Below are 18,646 nucleotides of genomic sequence, written 5' to 3'. Positions count from 1 at the left end.
AATATATTTATATAATTAACGCTAATTTAAAAATATTTGAAATAATATATTCTTATGGATGAATATTAGATAATATATACTTAGTTTTGATTCTACTTTGTATTGACTAAAAATACTTTTTTTTCTCTTTTGAAATGTATTATTAGAGAATGCTATTGATTAATAATGAATAATGATAACCAGAAAGTTGTTTATTTTAATCAAAGAACTATTTGTTAGTATTAATAATCAAATTTGAAGAATGAAGTAAGAAAAATAAAAAAAAAATGAAGAACTTAAAAAAAAACAAAAATCAACGAACTAAAAAAATTATAATATTACAATGAAAATAACCTTAATTTTGGGGATTTTAATAGTAGTAATGGCAGTACCAATTCACATATGTACTGACCATCTTCAAGCCGTTGAGGACTCAATTTTATCAGCAGAAACACATATTTCTGATACAGAAGATATTGAAAAAGAAACACTTGACGATATTGATTCAGCATTTGGTGATATTCGTAATTCAATTTGTAAAGCTGACTTTGTTAGAACAGCACACATCATCGAAGTTTTAAAAGAAAAATTATTACGTATTAGACAAATAAAATCTAAATGGGTTAAGGTACTTCAAAACACTGTTAATGCTTTACCACCACATTTACAACATAAAATATTATTTAAAAATAAGATCGAGAATCGTATGAGAATGAATCCTGATGTTTGTTTATTATAGTAAATTAATAAAAAAAATATATTAAAAAATAGTTTATTTCTATTGCAGATATTCCATCAATTCCTGTATATGAAGGAATGCCAAAATATGCACCAGTAATAACAAAAATTGCAGACGGTATGATGGAAGAAATTGAAGATATTAAAACTGATGAACAACTTATTTCACTTCAAGAACGATATGAAAAAGTACAATTTAAATCTAAAGAATCACATTTAAAGACACAAAAAGTATTAGAAGGAATTGATGCTATTATGGTATCAATTCGATTAGGAAGAGTTTGTTATATTTTTACAAATAACAATCAAAACAATAACATAATTAATAGATTGGAACAGAAAGTGCATCAACAAACTATAACAAATTATTTAATTTATTAAAAAAAACAACAGAAGAAGAAAAGAAATATGTTTCAGAAATAAATTCATTAAGAAAACAAATATTTGATAGAAAGAGAAGTATATTACAATCCATTTTAGATAAAGGAAGAGTTATTCAAAAAGATATGGTTCAAAATAGAATACAATTCTTAAAAAAAATGAGTTCAAAATATTCTAATAATAAATTAAAAGAAACAACTCAACGACTTAATTCATTAATCAGTGGTATTCAAAAACAATGGAAACAATTACAAGAACAAAAAACTCGTTCCAAATAATTTAAAGACTTTTATTTTGTTCCTTTTTTTTTATGTTTTAAGAATTTTAATGAAAGATACAAAAAATGAACATTTATCAATTTGTTTTCTTTTGATCTGATTAATTCTTTAATAAATGACTTTCTTTCTTTTAACATTACTTACTCTTTCTTTTGCTATTGAAAGAAAACCAATTATCCTTGTTCCTGGTCTTATGTCTACTATTCTTGAATCAAAAATTGATGTTGATGATAACTATCAACCATTTCCACAAAAATGTAGTAGACATAAAGGTTGGTTTAGAAGTTGGGTTACTGTGAAAGACGCTATTTCATTTACTGACGATTGTTATTTATGGTATTTACATGGAGTATGGAACCCTATTACAAATAAATTAGAAAATATTCCTGGTATTTCTATTAGAATTCCTCAATTTGGAAATACCTATGCAATAGACACCCTTTGTCCAATTCCAATTGTAAAAAGATTAACGCACGCATTTCATGGATTAATTCAACATTTGAAAAATCAAGGATATGTTGAATTATTTGATCTTTTTGGTGCTGGATATGATTGGAGATCAAATGATGTTTCTGATGAATATCTTAAATCTGTTAAAGATTTTATTGTGTCTGGATATGAAAATACAAAAAGAAAAGTTGTGATTATATCACATTCTATGGGTGCTTTTATTACTTATAAATTGCTAGATTATCTAGGAAAAGAATTTTGTGATACTTATATTGATAAATGGATTCCTTTAAGTGCCCCATTCCTTGGTTCTGGTCTTGCTATCAAAGAACTACTTGTTGGTGAAAATATTGGATTACCAATTAATGAAAAATTAGCTCGTGATTTAGGAAGATCAATTCAATCAATTATTTCTCTTTCTCCAAATCCAGATTATTGGAGTAATGAACCTTTAATAGTATTTAAAAAAAGTGGTAAACAATTCTTTGCAAAAGATCTTGTTGATGCTTATAATATGTTTGATGAAATGAAAGACAAAGCAGAATATATTTTAACTAATTCCATTCGAGCATACTATGAAAAATACAATTGGACAATTCCTTTTGGTGTTGAAACTCATTGTGGATATTCACTTGGATATGAAACACCTTATAGAATTGAGTTTGAAGGAGATTCATTCGACAGTAAATACAAGGTAATATTTTCTAATGGTGACAAATTAGTTAATGAAGAATCTCTCAAAGCATGTTCTCTTTTCACTCCAAACGTAACTTTCCTTGGTAAGTACAGACATTTAAAATTACTTGAAACTCAAAAGTTATATGACTTTATTGATCCATTAATTCATTAATTTCATAAAATTTAATATTTTTATTAAATAATACTTTTTATTTTAAATAAATTATCTTCATTGAACTAGTAGAGATATAATATATAATATCATACTATAATAAATAACGAGTGTGTGGGTTATTAGAAATTTTAATCAGATGATTATTTAAATGAGAAGATGAAATTTTATAATTTTTAAGTAAGAAGAAAAGATGAAAAAATAAAAAGAAAAAAATTTAATATCTAAAAAAAATAGAAAGAATAGCTATGACAACAAAACATTATACAAGGGCTGGTCCACAATTCCAAGCTGTTATTCCTACACAAAAATACTTTGCTGGATCAAGACCTACATTTGCTAGATGTGTTAATAAAGCCAAATGTGATGGATTAACTCGTTCTGATGTTGCAGAGACTGCTGGAATATTAATTTATAGATGTGATGCATTACCATCTGAAAAAATTGATGAGTATATGGCTAAGGCTGAAGCCATGACACCTCCTTATGTAAAATTTGATAAAACAGAAGCTCTTCAATTACTTCATAATAACAATTATATTATTGAAGATGCATTAATTCAGTTAAGGGTTAATATGATGAACCAAAATCGGTACAACGAAAACTATTATTTAGAGCAAATGAACTTTAATCATTTTAATTAAGTGTAATTGAGTAATATAGTTTAATTTTAAAGAAGAAGAATATTTATGAATAAAAAAATTATAACAAATTAATTTAAAAAAAAGAAAAAAGACATAATTAAATGTTAAAAAATGTTAAATTAGTTGATAATAGGAAAGTAAATCCTTTAACAAATAAAGTTTAAGCATATGTTGATGATAATTGTCTTAGACGATCAACAGATTTCTTAATAATGTCAATAGTATAATCAATTTCTTCTTCAGTGTTAAAACGAGATAAGGATAAACGAATACCAGTATGAGATAAGTCTTCACCAAATTTCATTGCTTTAAATGTTGGATTAGCTTGAAGTGATTCAGAAGCACAAGCACTACCAGTAGAAGCGGCAATACCATGTTTATTAAGATCCCATAACATAGCCTCACCTTCAACACCTTTAAAAGCAACTAGAATAGTATTAGGGACTCTTAATTCTGGTTTACCAACGATAGTAACATCAGGAATAGTTCTAAGAGCAGCTTCGAGTTTATCTCTTAATTTTCTAACATAAGTGTTTTCAATATTAATGTCATGAGTTGCTTTCTTTAATGCTACAGCCATTCCAACAACACTTGGTGTATCAATTGTACCAGATCTTAAACCACCCATTTGTTCTCCACCATGTAATAATGGTGTAATTGGTTTACCTGCTCTAATGAATAAAGCACCAACACCTTTTGGACCATGGAATTTATGAGCAGTAAAAGTTAAATAATCAACAGGAACATCTTTAACACTAACTTTAATTTTTCCCATAGCTTGAGTTGCATCAGAATGGAAAAGTGCACCATGATCATGTGCAATTTTACATAATTCTTCAACTGGCATAATTAAACCCGTTTCATTATTTACCCACATACAACTAACTAAAGCTGTTTTATCATCAATTAGTCTTTCTAAATCTTTAGGATCAACAACACCATCTTCATTTACAGGCATTTTAATAACTTCAATACCTCTTTCTTTTAAATATTTCTCAGATTCACTAATTGATGGATGTTCAATTTGAGAAACAATAATTTTATTTCTCCCTTTCATTGTTTCATAACGTGCTAACATAGTCTTTAATACAGTATTATTTCCTTCTGTAGAATTAGCAGTAATTAAAACAGTATCATCATCACTTGCACCAATACATTCATAAATAATATCTAATGAATCTGAAAGTGCTTTTCTAGCTTTTTGACCAAATGCATGAAGTGAATTTGGATTACCATAAATTTCACTAAAATATGGAAGCATACTATTTAACACTTCTGGATCAACCATGGTAGTAGCATTATTATCAAGATAAACTGATTTTGTACTTTGCATGAATATAAAGTGAATTTAATTAGTTCTTTAATATAAACAACCAAAATTCTTTCAATTCTCTTCTTTCTTTGATAATTTTGTTTAAAGGACTTAAACGAAGTGCTTAGTCAGCAAAATTTGGTAACAAGGGTTTATAATAGTTTGTTTCTAATTATCATTTGTATTGGTTTTTCTTTTTTTTTTATCTTCGTTGGTCCATAATCCTTTTTTTTCTTTAGTTAAAACCTCACTTTACTACTTTATTGTCCATCATTCCTTTTATTGTCAGAACACTCTCTTATTATCGTTATTCTTTCTTTTCAAATTGGGTATTCGCACTTGAAATATCTCATTATTTAAATGTCAAATAATTTTAAGATATACTTCAAAAATAGACTAACTTCTTTTATTTTTTAATTTTTTTTTAATTTTTTTAAAGTTCTTAAAGATAAAAATAAAAAGAATAAATTTTCTCTTTTTTCTATAAATTGTATTTGGAGCTTAAATATTTGAACCATTCTTCATAATTCGATTGTTTGTTTATTTACTATTCTATTTTTATATATCTAAAAAAGTCTAAAGGAGTATTACTTTTTTTGATGGTGTAACTGAAAATAATCACTCTTCAAATCTAATGCAAGAACAACGAATTAATTCTTATTCTCATTCATCATTAGGTAATGAAGAAGAAACATTCTTCTCAGATGAAGATATTTTTTCAGATAATGAAGTTAAATCAATTTTATATCATCTTCCTTTTGATGGATTTATTGTAGTTAATCCAAATCAAAGGATATATACAAATGAACCTTCACGTTGCGAAAATGCAATGTTTAAACATAGGCTTTAATTAAAAGAAGAAAACAAAAATAGTTTACTTATTCTTTAAAGGAAACTAACAGTCTTATTAAAGATTGCTTCTTATTTAAAAATAGAAAAGTTATTGATTGTGTGTTTCTTATTGATATGGTTTTTTGTTTTTTATTGATTGTTTTCAATAATGTTAACGCTCAATAGTTAAAAATTAACTTTGTTATGGATATCTAAAATAATTAATAAATTTCTCTTGAAATTTCAAAAAAATTTGAAGAATGTTTAAATCCGTCAGAGATGATTGGTTGTTTTAATAATAATGGGGGGGTATTTTCTGGATATTTTTACAATATGTTATTTCATTACATTTCAGTCAATGCTTTATTTAATAAAAAATAATTATAACTAAATAACAAACAATTATAAAATAAATAAATTGTTATTAATAGTCATAGACTTTGGTTCAGTTACAAAATTTTCGAGTAAAAAAAAAAATAAAACGAGTCATTTTTTTTTATTAAATTTTTTTAATTTTCTAAACTAATCCTAATTATAAAAAGATTGAGTTAATTATTTTTGTTTATTATTAATCCAGAGTCATTTTATCAATTAATTTTTTATTGTCTTTAGTGTTATTATATTTTTACCATTGGTAAAGACATTTCTTAAAATAGTAAATAATCTTTCATTATTAAGTAATATTGCTATAAACAAATATTTCTTGTATTTCTTTATTTATTGTCTATTTAACTGTTTGAAATATTAATGAAGATATTAATTGTATTTGTGATTTTCATTATTCTATCTGTTGTATTTTCTTTTAATTTAATGTTTACAATAATTGTATGAAGTAAGGTTATTTTTATATTCATTGAATTTAAAATCATGCTATTCGTCATTCATTGTGCGTGTTTTATATTTAGATGAATACCCAATAAATTTCATATGTTTTGAGTATTATTTTTTATTCATGTCTATCTTCTTGTCTTTTTTGAAGTTACTATTATATTATATTCAATGTTATCTATTTCAATTCTTGTTTTCCTATTATTTCAATTAGTGTTATGGAGATTATTCACTAAGATAGAATTTACTCAACATCATTATTTTATGATATTTCTTATATGTAATTGAACTTACAACATTTGCAAATCAATCCAAATATTTTGAATTATAAAAAAAAACTAAATGGTTTAATAATTTTTTTAGCAATATTATTAAAAGAAACAAATATAAAACTCAATATAATTTTAATTTATAATCAAATATAAAATATTAGAAAATATGTCAATAAAACAATAAATTTATTTTTAAAATACAACAAAATTGTCAAATAATTTGGTATTTTTTCTACTTGTTGGTTGTTAATTTTATTACACAACAGAAATTCTTCAAAGACTGATATATGCCAAAGTCAATTTATAAAAATAAAGAATCAATAAACGTATTATTTGATACTACAAAAAATAATGACTATGAACAAAATAAGTGCTAAAACTAATTAAAATACAAAAATATTATTTAAATTTTGTATGTTATCTAATTAAACAAACTGAGTGAAGAGTTTTAAGGAAAATAGAATAATTATTTAATTAGTTTATTAGTAAAAATTAATTAGAATTAAAGAATATAACATTATAAGAATAATTAATAAAATAAATAATCAAATAATGATATTTAATGAAATAGTTTATTAAATAGTTTTTAAATTAATTAATAATAATAAAAAGAAAAATAAATAATAGTTAATTGAGTTATTTATTAAGTATTTGTTTGATAAATTATTTGAACGAAATTAGAAAAATGAACAGAGAAGATTTATATTATAATTTCTTCTCTAATGAAGGTTTAGTTAAAGGTTTTTTCATTGGGTAATGAATACAAAGTTCTGTCGAAGTTAATGAAGATATAAAATCAATATCTTCTCTACATTTATCACATATAAAAACTCTTCCACAATTTTTACAGTAAATACCACCTTTATTAAATTTTTTATTACATTTATAACAAGTGTGAGTATTAGTTTCTGTTGAAAGAATTGCAGTCCAATTATGATATGGGTATTTTGTTCCTACACTACTAAACTTACCATCTTCATCACAAATAATACAAACCCATTCTTTTTTCTCAGAGGTTGATGATTCATTTATAGTTTTAAAGACAGGAATTATGTCAATTAAAGGTTTTGTAGTGATATGATGTTCAGTAACAAGTTCTAGTTTTTCACTATCATAAATTTTAATGTCTCCTGTTTTTTGTAATATCCAGACTTGATTTCCAATAAGTTTTATTTTTTCGATTGGAGCAGAAATAACTTTTTTAACATTTTGTGATTGAATATCAACAATATAAATATTATCTTTCATAACAACCCATACTGAGTCATATGCTCTTATTACTTGAATAATTTCATTCTTTGAAATTCCTTTTACTATACTTGTTTTTCTTTTCTTATCTGGATCATATATATGTAATCCTGCAAATGTACCAATCCATAAAGAATCATCAACTAATGCTGCTGTTCGAATATCACTTTGTAATTGTAATTTTTTTTCTTTCTTTTTATCATGTTTAATATCTATTTCAACATAGTTTTTGTCTTCTGTAAATCCAATAACTTTTCTTCCTACACTTTCTAAATGAGTTATAGCGCCTTCACTTTCTAAATGATATTCATTTTTCTTAGTACCGTCATTACTATTATAACATTCAATAACACTGTTTGTTTTACCAATATATACTTTTCCATTACAATAAATAATAGCACAAATATTTCCTTCTATTTCAAGACTTTGTATTGGTTTTTCATTAATATTATTAAATACATGAATAATACTTTTATTATTAGTTGGCTTAGTACATGCCCAAATATCTTTTCCTGTCCAACAAAGTAATCTATATAAGTTATTTTCTTCTTTTATATTAATTCCTTTTTTTGTATCTTCTTCAAATGTTGGTTGAGATAATTGTTTGGCTAATAAAGAATAGTCTTGATATTTTGGTATTACACTTACGGCTGTTGCTCTTCTTCTTCTTAGCCATTGGTTATTCATTACATTTGTTGCAGCTGATGTATTAGAACTTGAAACAAAACTTAATTTATTAATACTTTTCTTTAATGTTGTTGTTGGTTTAACTTTACAGTATTTTGCATTAAATTGAGTTATTTCAATAAGTACATCATGATAAACTTTTAAATGAGGAGCTTCTCGTTTAAGGTATGTAGCAAAGAAACATTTATTTGAAACATTACTATATATTTCACTATAATCCTTAATTGCTTGAATTGAAGGTATTTGTGATGTTTTAATAAATGAGTTAAATGTATTTTTTAATTTAGCAGTACATTGTGCTTGTACATGAGTAAACATATATGGGTTAAATGCATTTTGTTCTTGTAACAAAGCAAATTCTTCGTAGGTTGTTTGGTCAAACATTCCTTGTGGTTTAAAAGTAGTTATTCTACTAATAATATCAATAGCATCTTCTTTAAAAGAGTTTGATTCATTAGATTCTCCTTTAATACTAATACTATTCTTTTTTGAATGTTTTAAGTTAGAGATAATTGTATTTAATTCATCAACCTTTCGTTGTAAAGTTAATTTTTCTTTACGTAATTCAATAACTTCTTTTTTAATATTTTCTGTTGATTTAATTTGTTTATTAAGATCTTCATTTATTGATTTTAATGAATATAAATCACTTTTACTTGTCATTAAATTCTTTTCAAGAACTTCAATTTGAAGTTTTAAATCTTGTTTTTGTTGGTCAACATTCTTTTTAATAACTTCGGCTGAAACAACTTGATTTTTTTCTAATTTAAAAACTATTGATACTTCAAGTTCATTTAGACTTATTTTACCAGTACTATTTTCTAATTGTCCTAATCGTTTATATAAAGATGCTAGATCTTCTTTATCTTTAACACTTTCTTCTGCAAGTTTTCTTTTTTCTTCTCCTAAGTCTTTCATGTCATTAACCATAGTTTTAATTGCATCTGCTGCTTTAATTAATTTCCCATCTTTTTCTTTTATCCTATTTTTTAATTCTTTATTATCCATTTGAAGTGTAATAATTTGTTTTTCCATTTGACTTTGTGTTGTTTCTAATAATTGTTTATATTGTCGAATTTGTACTTGCATTGCATCAACTATTTCTTGCATTTGTTCCATAGAATCATTTGACGTTTCAGAGTTTTGACTTGATTGACTTGAATAAGAAGACTGACTTGAATAACTTTCAGTTTGACTTGAAACGAAACTATCTTCTTCTGTATGTTCACTATTATCATCATCCTTTGAATTTTCTAAAGAACTTGTCCCTTCTTTGCTCTTTTTTTGAAGAGGTGGACTTTGGTTTGTTGGTGTTTGTTGTGTTTGTATTGTTGTCATCTTTTGTTTGTTTTATTTTTCTCATTTTCAAGTTAAAAACATTTAGTTTTGTTTTATTTATTTTTTTTTTCTTATTGACTTATTACTAGAGTATAAAATTCTGGGAATTTATCTATTTCTTTATTCTTCTAGATAATTTACTTAAATCATTTATTTGCTTTTAAAAAATTGAAACGTCTCAATATTTTTCTTGTACCAAAATAAAATCAAAATACAGTAGAGTCGTTTGTGCTAATTTTATGACTCAAACTATTGACCAATTCCCAAATACTTCTTTCATTTTTGGAATGTCAAAAAAGACTTGTGAAATAGAAACTCAATGTGGAAATATCCACCTTCCTGCTTTCCCAAAAATTCAAGCAGTCACTATAAACAACTTTTTGTATGATAAAAATGCTATGGAGAATATTGGTTCTCAGTTTTACAAATCATTGATTGACCAATCTAAAGATTTAAAGAAACTCGAACAATTCGTTGTTTCTCCATTGGTTAATGCTGTCTGAGACATATTTAATTCAATTCTTATTGTAAAGTTGGTGTCTCTTTATCAAAGGATGTACCTGATATAATAAGGAAGAGTTTTATTACTTTCACAAATACGTCATACCTTTATAACTAAATATCAGTAATAATATCTTCTGAATAACATTACTAATCAAATCAGCATAGTGAAAACTGAAAAGAAGATGAAGAAAGTGATAATCAGATTATATAAACATCGAGTGATCTACCAAATAACATCAATAAAATAATGAAAGCATTACTTGTTATATTATGTATGTATTTAGTTTCATCACTTGAATTGGTAGATGGTGAATGTAAAGGAAGACATGGATATTTCTGCTACACAGACAATGATAAGAAGAAGAATTATTATCTTTGTAACAAAGGAGTTCAAATGGGATGTGTTAGAACTTGTCCAAATGAAGATGTTTGTACTGGTAGAGGTGAGTTTGAAATAACCAAAGACAAGATTTGTGTTGCACTTAATGAGTCACACTGGGAGGTTGACCCATTACCAACTCCTACACCAAATAAATATCCAGTCAATTGTACTGAAGTGAAAGAAGGATATTATTGCTATGAAGAAGAGTCAAAAAATACTGAATATTATTGGTGTGTTAACAGTGTTGGCTATGAAATGAAATGTCCTAATGGAACAACATGTCATACAAAAGACATTGGTTATAACAATCCATGTTATTAACTCATCATAGTCTAATTGATTATTGATGCATACTTTTATGTTTATTATTTATCATCTCTAAACAACGAGCAATGTAATCAAATAACAGACATAACTTGACTCATTATAATAAGTACAACATAATTTATTACTAGTTTATTCATCAACTATCAAACATAAATTATTTCTTCATTATTATCTTTTGTTCTTTAATAAAATAGAATATTTTTTAAATTCATATTAAGAATTATATTAATATTACTGGATAACACAATTTCATTCGATTTTATAACGTTTGATGAATGTGAAATAAAGCGAGTTATGTGTTTCTTTTCACTAAATGCATTTAAGTCAACTATAATATTCTTTGGGTTTGTTTTGAATGACGCACCTTTTTATTTTGACAGAACTTCATAAGAAATGGTAATTAGTTATTGTTATTTTGTATTTGTTGTTAATTATTACTATTCTGTTAATTGTATTTATTTTATTTGTAAAAAATTTAATAAATATTTTTATAATTAAAAATTATCATTTTTTGATTATTCTTATTTTTTAAAAATAAGTTTTTTTTTTATTTATATTTGTTCGTATGATATTCATTTCTCAGCATCAGTTGTAAATTGGAATGTCACTGACCTAGATAAAATAGATTTGGAGATAAGAAAATATTTAAGAAAGGCAAAATACATTGGTGAAACTCCAAAGATCGGTTGTATGTTATTATAGAAGAAATGAATGATTAATAAATATAAATGAAGAATATGTTAATGAAATAATTAGAACAGTGATGTACTATTGTACCAGAGAAAGTGAAATTGGAAATAACATATTAGATAAATGGTACAGTAAGAATAGAATATGGAATAGAATTAAAAAACAATAATTCATAAAATAAATGAAACAAAAATAGAAGAAATAATAAATGAATTTATAGAAAAGAAAAAAGAAAAAGAAGTAGTAGAAATAAAGAAATTAATGATAAATACATCAAAAAATTGAAGTGCCATCAAATAAGCGGACACTTCAGAAGATGGTTTGAGTCAAAATGAGTAGATAAAACTACTACAGTGAAAGCATGGAAGTCAATCAATATTAAGAAAAATGCATTTCTTCAATTAACTAAAATGCAAGATTGAGCAATATTTTGTGGGTATAAGAAAGCAAAAATAATGAAAAATGAAAGATTGAAATACTCAACACTTTGTAAAGACAAGATAGCTACAGTACAACACATTCTACTATCTTGTATTAGTCATAAAAAATCACAAATAGAAAAATATGACAATATTGGTATTATAATATTGATTAATAAGAAAATACACTGGAAATAAACAATATAAAACCCCAATATGAAACAGTGTTCAAATATAAAGACATCACAATGATATTGAACAAACAAATAATGCATAAAAGTGAATGACAATATCACAAAATACCAGACATATACGTAGTAGATAAAAAGAATAAAACTGGTCTATTATTTGATATGACTATTGTGGCTGATCACAATATTAATTGAGTGTCTTTGAAGAAAAGAAATAAGTATAAAGAATTAAAGAATAGGTTAATGAAAATAGAAAAAAATAAAAGATGTCAAAATAATACCAGTAATAATCTCAATCAATGGATTAATAAATAAAGAAAGTATTAGATTAATTAAAGAATTAAAAATTGACATTGACATTGTTAAAGAAATTAAAAACCTTGTAATTAAAAACATGATGGATGTCATGGAATACTGCGGAGATCACAATCAAACATACTCAGTAGAGCTACAAGAAGAAGACGAAGGGACGGGATTAGTCTCCCCTGAGCCAGGAAGAATAGAAGCTATTTCTATTAATACTTAATTAATTGATTTTATTTATATTTTCTGTATAAATGTATGTTTTTTATGATTTATTCATTTTTATTGATTATTTCATATTTCTATTCATTGATTATTTATTTACATTCATTTCTTCTTTTGCTTTTATCAACTTTCTTTTTTATTTAAGAAAAATAATATCCAAAAAACTACTAAAAATTATTCAAATAATAATGAAACCAATCATTGAGCTGATGCTACCAACTTTTCTTTTAATTCTTCTTTTAATAGAACAACATTATCTTCTATCATCTTTTTAAAAGCAGCCTCAAATGTTTTATTATCATTAGCCTTTGTTTTATAATTAAATCTATAATCAAAACCATTATCAACCTCAACAATAGCAGTACCAGAGGAGTGACCTTCAGTGGTTGAAGCGAAAACAACTTTTAATTCATCAAAAGTAACAATATTTTTTAATTGACCATGTGAAACAAGAATAAATACCTATTATTTGATGAGTTGTTAAATTCTAAATATAATTTTAGGGTTATGACTCTCATAACCTCTTAAAATAATCAAAAAAATGTTATAATAACTATTGTTTATTGAAAAAAAACAAACATCTCCTTCAATTTTAGTCACTTTAAATGTACCATCATAATTGCATGTCTTTGGAGTTTTAGGATCTTGAATAATTTCTTTCATTCTGTCTTTTCCCCATTTTGAAAAGTCTCGTTCTTCAAAACTCCAATTTCCACTGATCTTATTCCACTCACTCATTTTAGTACTGATCTTCAAATTTGTAGTTGCTTTTATTTCTTTATGCCACGTAAAGATGTGTTGGTCTTTGTTTGGTAAACACATCATTTTTAGTTGGCATTTTTTGTTTTATAAAATAGAAAACAAAATGTGATTCTTCATTTTAGAAGAAGATACTCCTGATATTATTTTATAACACTACTATTTATTTGTATGTTATAAAACAACAACGTGGTGTACGTTTTGTGAATATACCATTACTTAAAGTAGTTGACAGTTGTTTTCGTTAAAATTCAATTGATTAGTTATGTAATTTGTAATTGTTCTTTAAAGTAATTAGTGAAAAACATTTTTATATTTTTGTAGAAAAAATATAAAAAAGAAAGTTATACATAACATAAATATTAAAAATGTTTTATTAGTATATTAGTTATTAAGTTTAAATAATAAAATTAAATTAATAATTATGTGACAATGAGATAGTATAATAGTTTTAATCATTTTCTTCATCTATTTCATTTAATGAGAAGAAAGAAAGTAAATACTCTTTATATTGTTTCCAGTTTGTTGATAATGTGTCATCAAATACCATTCCATCAAATGAATAAATCATTGGTATTAAATATTCTTTTTTCATGATATCAGCAAATTTAGAAGTTCTTTGTCCAATATGATTCAATATAATAACCTTATTATTGCAGTCTTTTAACATTGCTTCTATTTGAGAAGGAGTTGAATGTGTTCTATTAATTGCTTCCCCTTCCATTCCATCTTCAAAATTACATTCATGAATAACATAGTCTGCATTCATGCATAACTTTTTATCATTTAAACAAGGTAATGTATCTCCAGTAAAGACAACTGAAGTTCCATTAATTTCAAATCTTATTCCATAATTTTCAGCTTGATGATTTAATTTCACAGTAATAATACGTGCACCGATTTTAGTTTCTATATTTTGAATAATTGATTCTTTATTTCTATCGACACAATCATCAGAAAATATATTGTTATTAATAAAATTGATTTTTATATGATAGTGTTGACATAATAAATTAAATCCTTTTTCCATTGACCGTGGACCAATAATAGTAAGTGGTTTTGTTCTCATCTTTAGTAATGACATAATTCCAAAAATATGATCTCCATGATTATGTGTTACATATAATATATTAATATCGTCTGGATGAATTCCAGAATTGACAACTTGATATGCAATACATTCTCCACAATCAATCATTATAGTTGTTTTATTAAACCGTATTATTTCTCCTGAAACATTTCTTGCTTTTCCAGGAACAGCACCACCAGTTCCAAATAATATTACTTGGAACTTATTTCCTAAAGGAGAATAAAGTGGTTGGTTTTGAGGAATAATAAAGGTTTGTTCTCTTTTGATTAGTGTATATTTAATTTTAGGATATATTGTGTATTGTATTAATGAAGGAGTGTCCTCAAAGTATTTACAATTATTAGTTGGCATAATAAGTGGAACTGTTTTTGCTCGAATAAAAGATGGAGCATTTTGTGGAAGAATTGAACTTATTGATTTATGTAACTCACTCGTCATTCTAAAAGAAGTATATTGTACATTCTTGATTATTTCATTGGCTGAAGAAGAAATTCTATCTTTTAAGAACAGAACTAAAGATGTTGAATGTTTTGCAATAAAGTCTTTAAATGGCTGATAATCTTTTACAGCATCATTGATAATAGCAACTATACAACACACTTTATTCACTAATTCCTTTTTTAAATATTCATTAACATGATCAGTTGTTGGAAAATGAAGAACAATTAAATACCCAGGTGATGATGGTTGTCCACAGACATCTGAAGGATTAACTACATTACCATTTCCTAATTTGATAGATTCTCCTATTGCTAACTTAGCTCGTAATGGTCCTGGGATTTTTAATTCATTTGCTTTTACTCCATCAAACTTACCAAAAAATGTTGGTAACAAAATATGGTAATTTATTGTTTTAATAGAATTACATTCAGTCACAATTGGAATAAATGAAAGGTAATCATCAGTAAATGGTGTAGAGTCAGATGTAAATCCTGGAATGTCTTTGTATATCAATGAAGTTGGAGGTAAAAAATGAGAACAATCCATTTGCTCAAAAAGATCAGATGGAAAGTGTAGTGGTGATTGAACAAGTTCAGTTGAATAGTATGTCATCAAAGCACCTGGATAACCTCCCCAACAACTCCAATCACTTGAAGTAAAAAGAATTTTAGTCATTCTCGGTAATTTTAATTTATATTCCATACAACATCGTTGGACACCTTCAGGAATATTAAAAATGTACCTATTTTTTTCTAAGGCTAATATAAAAGAAGAGCCAATTTCACTTTCTCCATTTCCAAGGATAGTTAACGTTATTGGAGTACTTTTCATAATAGCATTGAAAGAGATCATTAATAATTTTAAGTTAAGTTATGCCTCAAACTTGAATAGGGTTGAAAAGAATAAAGGAAGAGTTTGACTTAAATTGTGAATATCTTAACTAATTTCTGAAAATCACTAAAAATAATGAAAATAAGGCGATTCGTTTCTTTTACGCCGTTTTGAGAAATTCACTGAAAAAAGTAATATGGAAGAATCAGAACAAGCTCTCATCAACAAATTACAAGAAATTAAAGAATTATTTCCAAAAGTCCCATCTAAAAGTATTAACGAAATAATTAATTTATGCTTTTCTTTCAAAAATGTTTGTTATTATGTTTATTTAATAGTTTTTAAGTTATTGATTAATTTTAATTAGCCATTACGTGTAATCTTTAGAATTGAAGAATATACCCGAGCTGTTTGGCCTTCATACAGAACAGTTGTAGTTCATATTATAGATTCGTTATGTGATATTACCCTTTCAAAAAATCCTGTTCTGACTGATTTTTTTAGATTCAATTTTTCGTTTAGACTAATAGAAATATTGACACTAGTTGCACTTTGTCGTGATGAACAAAAAAAGTCTGTCCTTTTAATCATTTCTAAATGGAAAACCAATCACACATTTGATATTAGTTTATGTGAAGAACTTGAGTCTTTCTTTTATTCTACAATGCATCCTTTACAACAAAAAGAAAATAAATCAATTCTGGATGAAGAAAATAATAATATACCACAGATTCAATTAAATTATTCAACAGAAACACTATTTGAACATAAACAACTGTCTGAACAACAAAAACAAATCAAAATAAGACATGGTAGAAGTAGTTCAAGGAGTTGTTCCTATGATAGTCAAGACTCTTGTAACTTTCAAAGGTCTTACTCAAACAGTCCAAAGAGAAGGTTTTCACCAAGACGAATTTATCATACTCAAAGTAGGGATTCTTCAAGAAGGCTTTCTCCACAATACTCCCCATCCCACTTACCACAACAACGAGGAAGAGACTCAACACCTTTTTGTTCAAGAAATAAAAGAAAGTATTCACCACCTAGAAGTACATCAAGACACTCTAATAGAAATAGAAGTCAATACAGTTTTTCCAGAAGAAACAATTATTTAAATAGCTCACAGAATTATATTACAATACCTTCTAATGATATAACTCTAAACTCATCAACGAATAAAAGAAACAAAATTGTAGGAAATGACAGAAGTAATAAATTTAATCCAAAAGAAGACCAAGAGGTTCATCGTTTTGAGAGAATAACTGATAAAGAGCAAGCTGAACTTATTTTAAAAAAAAGAAAAAAATTATCTCTGACAGTTGTTTCATCTACACCCACTAACGGAGATTCGATAAGACTAAAACCACATAACCAACCACTAAATAGTCAAACCGCAATACAAAAAATTAATACATATAGTAATAACCTAATTAATAATACTACCCAACCTAAATTAAATCAAACATTAAAAGAAACAATAAAACTAAGTTTGTAAATTATCTCATTTTTTATTAAGCTTGAATCTCTTATTTAATTCTAGTCAAAACCAATGTGATAGTCTTTTGTGACATTCCACTTACTTGGCAAACCCAAGGAGATGTATTAAATTATATTGAACATGCTAAAGTAAATTCAATAGAAATTATTTTAGAACATAGGTGTTGTACTATTTCATTTATTTGTCATGAAGATGCTGTAAAATGGAAGATTAGAGGTGGAAATCAATATATGAGAACACTATGGGGAAAAGAAGTTTGGATGAAGACAAGCGTTTTAAGAGATGATGGCACAGTAGAAGTACCTTTGTCAATGATACCAAAAAATGTAACAATAATGGAAAATGGAACTTATAAAAGTAATTGATTCATCAATAAGTTTAATTATTTTTCTTCTTTTTAAAAAAAGTAATCAGGAAGATGTATATTTGTCTTCAAAGAAATCAGACAAATGCCTCAATTCATCACTTTACCAGAGCCCAACAGAACGTTGGGATAATTAATTAATTTAAATTTCTTCTAATGAAAAATTAGTGGATGAAAATAAAATTGTGGAAATTTTATAAATAATCAAATATTTACTTTTATTAAATAACATAATTTTAATAACACTTCTTCATTCTTTCAATAAGTAAGAAAGAGATTATTCTAATCAGAACTTCACTCTTCTACATCCATTCGATCGAATATACTCTTTTTCTACTTAAAAATATTAAATCCTAATTTCCCGATGAATGGGGATTAATAAGAATTGTCGCCTAAATTCTGTTTGGTTCTTTGATATTCCAATTGAGAATAAAAGGGTCTTTTTACTTAAAAAAGTTTATTCATTACCATGGCTGAACATTGTCCAACTCCACATAATGGTGCTAAATACGGAGAGATTGCTGAAACTGTCCTTATGGCTGGTGATCCATTAAGAGTAAAACTTCTTGCAGACACTTATTTGACTGATGTTGTTCAATATAATAGTGTTAGAGGAGCAGTAGGATATACTGGATATTACAAGGGAGTGAAGTTATCAGTTCAAGCTCATGGTATGGGTATGCCATCTATTGGAATTTATGCATATGAATTATTTAATTTCTATGGAGTAAAGAGAATTATTAGAATTGGTTCTGCTGGAGCTTTTGATGAAAGTTTAAAACTTGG

The 18,646-nt window shown here is 25.8% G+C and overlaps 10 protein-coding genes across 10 annotated transcripts in view, besides 1 other annotated feature; 6 read left to right on the top strand and 4 right to left on the bottom strand.

Moving 5' to 3' along the window:
* Positions 1 to 333: 333 nt before the first annotated feature.
* On the top strand, positions 334 to 1,376 carry EHI_136410 (uncharacterized protein; the record flags this gene model as incomplete). The annotated part of the gene is made up of 3 exons (XM_650168.2): positions 334 to 703; positions 751 to 996; positions 1,047 to 1,376. The coding sequence occupies exons 1-3, from the start codon at positions 362 to 364 to the stop codon at positions 1,374 to 1,376; spliced, it is 918 nt and encodes a 305-aa protein (XP_655260.2). The 5' UTR covers positions 334 to 361.
* A 115-nt stretch (positions 1,377 to 1,491) lies between these two features.
* Positions 1,492 to 2,676, top strand: EHI_136400 (lecithin:cholesterol acyltransferase domain-containing protein; the record flags this gene model as incomplete). Its single annotated transcript, XM_650167.1, has 1 exon — positions 1,492 to 2,676. One exon carries the CDS (start codon positions 1,492 to 1,494, stop codon positions 2,674 to 2,676), a length of 1,185 nt encoding a protein of 394 aa, XP_655259.1.
* Positions 2,677 to 2,924: 248 nt separating this feature from the next.
* EHI_136390 (uncharacterized protein) lies at positions 2,925 to 3,320 on the top strand (the record flags this gene model as incomplete). Its single annotated transcript, XM_650166.1, has 1 exon — positions 2,925 to 3,320. The coding sequence occupies one exon, from the start codon at positions 2,925 to 2,927 to the stop codon at positions 3,318 to 3,320; it is 396 nt and encodes a 131-aa protein (XP_655258.1).
* Positions 3,321 to 3,445: 125 nt separating this feature from the next.
* On the bottom strand, positions 3,446 to 4,653 carry EHI_136380 (cysteine desulfurase, putative; the record flags this gene model as incomplete). The annotated part of the gene is made up of 1 exon (XM_650165.2): positions 3,446 to 4,653. The coding sequence occupies one exon, from the start codon at positions 4,651 to 4,653 to the stop codon at positions 3,481 to 3,483; it is 1,173 nt and encodes a 390-aa protein (XP_655257.1). The 3' UTR covers positions 3,446 to 3,480.
* A 2,615-nt stretch (positions 4,654 to 7,268) lies between these two features.
* On the bottom strand, positions 7,269 to 9,836 carry EHI_136370 (uncharacterized protein; the record flags this gene model as incomplete). Its single annotated transcript, XM_650163.1, has 1 exon — positions 7,269 to 9,836. The coding sequence occupies one exon, from the start codon at positions 9,834 to 9,836 to the stop codon at positions 7,269 to 7,271; it is 2,568 nt and encodes an 855-aa protein (XP_655255.1).
* A 751-nt stretch (positions 9,837 to 10,587) lies between these two features.
* On the top strand, positions 10,588 to 11,043 carry EHI_136360 (cyst wall-specific glyco protein Jacob, putative; the record flags this gene model as incomplete). Its single annotated transcript, XM_650162.1, has 1 exon — positions 10,588 to 11,043. One exon carries the CDS (start codon positions 10,588 to 10,590, stop codon positions 11,041 to 11,043), a length of 456 nt encoding a protein of 151 aa, XP_655254.1.
* Positions 11,044 to 11,628: 585 nt separating this feature from the next.
* Positions 11,629 to 12,887: a repeat region.
* Positions 12,888 to 13,075: 188 nt separating this feature from the next.
* Positions 13,076 to 13,702, bottom strand: EHI_136350 (uncharacterized protein; the record flags this gene model as incomplete). Its single annotated transcript, XM_650161.1, has 2 exons — positions 13,076 to 13,339; positions 13,457 to 13,702. 2 exons carry the CDS (start codon positions 13,700 to 13,702, stop codon positions 13,076 to 13,078), a joined length of 510 nt encoding a protein of 169 aa, XP_655253.1.
* Positions 13,703 to 14,087: 385 nt separating this feature from the next.
* On the bottom strand, positions 14,088 to 16,019 carry EHI_136340 (metallo-beta-lactamase domain-containing protein; the record flags this gene model as incomplete). Its single annotated transcript, XM_650160.2, has 1 exon — positions 14,088 to 16,019. One exon carries the CDS (start codon positions 16,017 to 16,019, stop codon positions 14,088 to 14,090), a length of 1,932 nt encoding a protein of 643 aa, XP_655252.2.
* Positions 16,020 to 16,194: 175 nt separating this feature from the next.
* Positions 16,195 to 17,861, top strand: EHI_136330 (uncharacterized protein; the record flags this gene model as incomplete). Its single annotated transcript, XM_650159.2, has 3 exons — positions 16,195 to 16,311; positions 16,366 to 17,485; positions 17,539 to 17,861. The coding sequence occupies 3 exons, from the start codon at positions 16,195 to 16,197 to the stop codon at positions 17,859 to 17,861; spliced, it is 1,560 nt and encodes a 519-aa protein (XP_655251.2).
* Positions 17,862 to 18,329: 468 nt separating this feature from the next.
* The window catches only part of EHI_136220 (uncharacterized protein), a gene marked incomplete at both ends in the record, with an annotated part of 1,176 nt that continues 859 nt past the window's right edge, over positions 18,330 to 18,646 (top strand). The window contains one exon of the mRNA XM_001913698.1: positions 18,330 to 18,646. This exon is cut by the window's right edge and continues 859 nt beyond it. Within this exon, the coding sequence (XP_001913733.1) occupies positions 18,330 to 18,646 (317 nt within the window).

Source organism: Entamoeba histolytica, genomic scaffold (genome assembly GCF_000208925.1).
Source record: "Entamoeba histolytica HM-1:IMSS scf_1104750518387 genomic scaffold, whole genome shotgun sequence".
Lineage (NCBI taxonomy): Eukaryota > Evosea > Mastigamoebida > Endamoebidae > Entamoeba > Entamoeba histolytica.
This window is presented reverse-complemented; position numbering and strand designations above follow the sequence as displayed.